At 41.3% G+C, this 2148-nt stretch overlaps 1 protein-coding gene across 1 annotated transcript; it reads right to left on the reverse strand.

The window, feature by feature from the left end:
* Positions 1-202: 202 nt before the first annotated feature.
* On the reverse strand, positions 203-1186 carry LOC138440641 (olfactory receptor-like protein OLF4). Its single transcript, XM_069590300.1, has one exon. It carries the CDS (start codon positions 1154-1156, stop codon positions 203-205), a length of 954 nt encoding a protein of 317 aa, XP_069446401.1. The 5' UTR covers positions 1157-1186.
* Between the last annotated feature and the right edge of the window lie 962 nt (positions 1187-2148).

The raw sequence follows: 2148 nt of genomic DNA on the forward strand, positions 1-2148 counted from the left end.
GTATGTGAAAGAGAGAGTGAGCACACACTTCAATAAAGTGAGTGACGTGAACTGTATGGACATGTTGAAATAAAAGAAATGAAAATTCCAGGAAATAAATAGAAGGAGTAAGTTCTACTTTCACAGCCAGATCAAAGAATCTGATCAAAGATTTGCAATTTAGAGCACTGGATCTCTGAATCCTTCAATTCTGTGCCTTTCTTTATCTCAGGACAAGTGTCCTTTTTATAGCTGCCATTCTGAAAAATGCCTTCAGAGCCCTCTTTATGTCTCTATTCCTTAGACTATAAATGAAAGGATTCAGCATGGGTGTGACCACAGTGTACATCATTGATGCTGTTGCACTTGACTGGGAGCTGTGGGTAGCAGCAGAGCTAACATACACTCCTAGGCTTGTACAATAAAATAAGGAGACAACAGAGAGGTGAGATACACAGGTGGAAAATGCTTTATACTTTCCCTGAGCAGATGAGATTCTGTGGATGGAAGATGCAATCTTAGTGTAAGAGTAAAATATTCCAGTGAGGGGACCACCAGCTAGCAGCACAGCTGTGATGTATATCACCAAGTCATTGGGAAAGCTGTCAGAACAGGCAAGTTGGACCATCTGATTGAGTTCACAGAAATAGTGAGGGATTTCCAACTCTCCACAGAAGGACAGTCTCAACACCATTAAGGTCTGTAATAAAGAATGCAGGACACTGATGGCCCAGCTAACTAGAACCAAAATTCTACAGACTTTTGGATTCATGATGACCATGTAGTTCAGGGGGTGGCAGATGGCCACAAAACGGTCATAGGCCATTACCGTCAGGAGGAAGTCATCTAACCCTGCAAACAGCATTAAAAAATACACCTGAATGATGCAGGCTTCATAGGTTATAACTTGGCTTTGTATGTAGATGTTCCATAGCATTTTGGGGATGGTGGTGGAGGTGAAGCAGATGTCTACAAAAGAAAGGTTGGAGAGGAAGAAGTACATGGGGGTGTGGAGGTGGGAGTCTGAGCTGATGGCCAAGATGATGAGCAGGTTTCCAAACGCAGTGATCAGGTACATGGAGAGAAAAAGCCCAAATATGAGGGGTTGTAGTTCTGGTTCCTCTGAGAATCCCAGGAGAAGAAATTCTGAAGGTCTTGTTAGGTTCCTTTGGGCCATGTTTTGGAGGTGACTACAAATAAAGGGCAAAATGACATGTTTAGCTTGCATCCTCACATTACTGAAATGTTACCATTTATATTTTGTGGTTAAAAATTAATTTCAGTATTTTGTTCTTGGATTTGGCAGAGTATACAGTCCTGAAAAACCAATCCTCCTAAAATCCAGTCATGGAGAAAGAATATAGGAAATAAAAAAGTACAGCATGTCAGATGGTGACAGAGACTATGAAAAAAATGAAAGCAAGTGTAAGGGGAAAGAGTAAAGAGGGGGTGCTACTTTTTATAGGTGTTCAGGCAAGGCATGCAGACAGGGTGACTTTGAACAGAGACCTCAATGAAGAGAGAGCAGGAGCCTTGAATATATCAAGTGTGTGCTTGGTAGGGAGAACAGCCAGTGCAAAGGCCCTGGCTAGTGCTTGTTTAAGATGTTCTAGTTTAAAGAAAGGAAGCCAGTGTGGGGAGGGTAATGGACAAGAGGTAGAGTGAGGACTGGTGGTGTCAGAGGATGTTGAGGACCAAGGTGGCCTCCTGATGCTGCTGAAATTGTAAGTACTGGGAACCTTTCATCCATACTATGTTCCTCTAGCACTTTCTGAAATTGTTGCAAGACTGCCCTGTATGCTTAAATAAATCCTTCTGTTGACTAAGTTATGGCCTCTGTATGAGTCACCTTGGAATATATCAGTTCAGCACCCCTGATCTCAAGACTTCTCACACTCCACAAGGCACCAAGTCTCTCTCACATACACACAGTAGACCCTGGCTTCCTAAGCTATATTACTTCCATGTATTTTTCACCTCTAACAACCCTGATTGATTTATTGATACAACTCAAGTCAATCAGATCAAATTATTTATAACTGGCATCTAGCAATAATCTCAGATACCAATAAACTTGAGTTTTATTTTGGTATGGTCATTTTCTTCCTTGTATTAAGCATACATTATTTGCTCTTTTCAGTGAGCAAAGATGCCTGTATATATATCTAT

Source organism: Ovis canadensis, chromosome 5 (assembly GCF_042477335.2).
Source record: "Ovis canadensis isolate MfBH-ARS-UI-01 breed Bighorn chromosome 5, ARS-UI_OviCan_v2, whole genome shotgun sequence".
Classification (NCBI taxonomy): domain Eukaryota; kingdom Metazoa; phylum Chordata; class Mammalia; order Artiodactyla; family Bovidae; genus Ovis; species Ovis canadensis.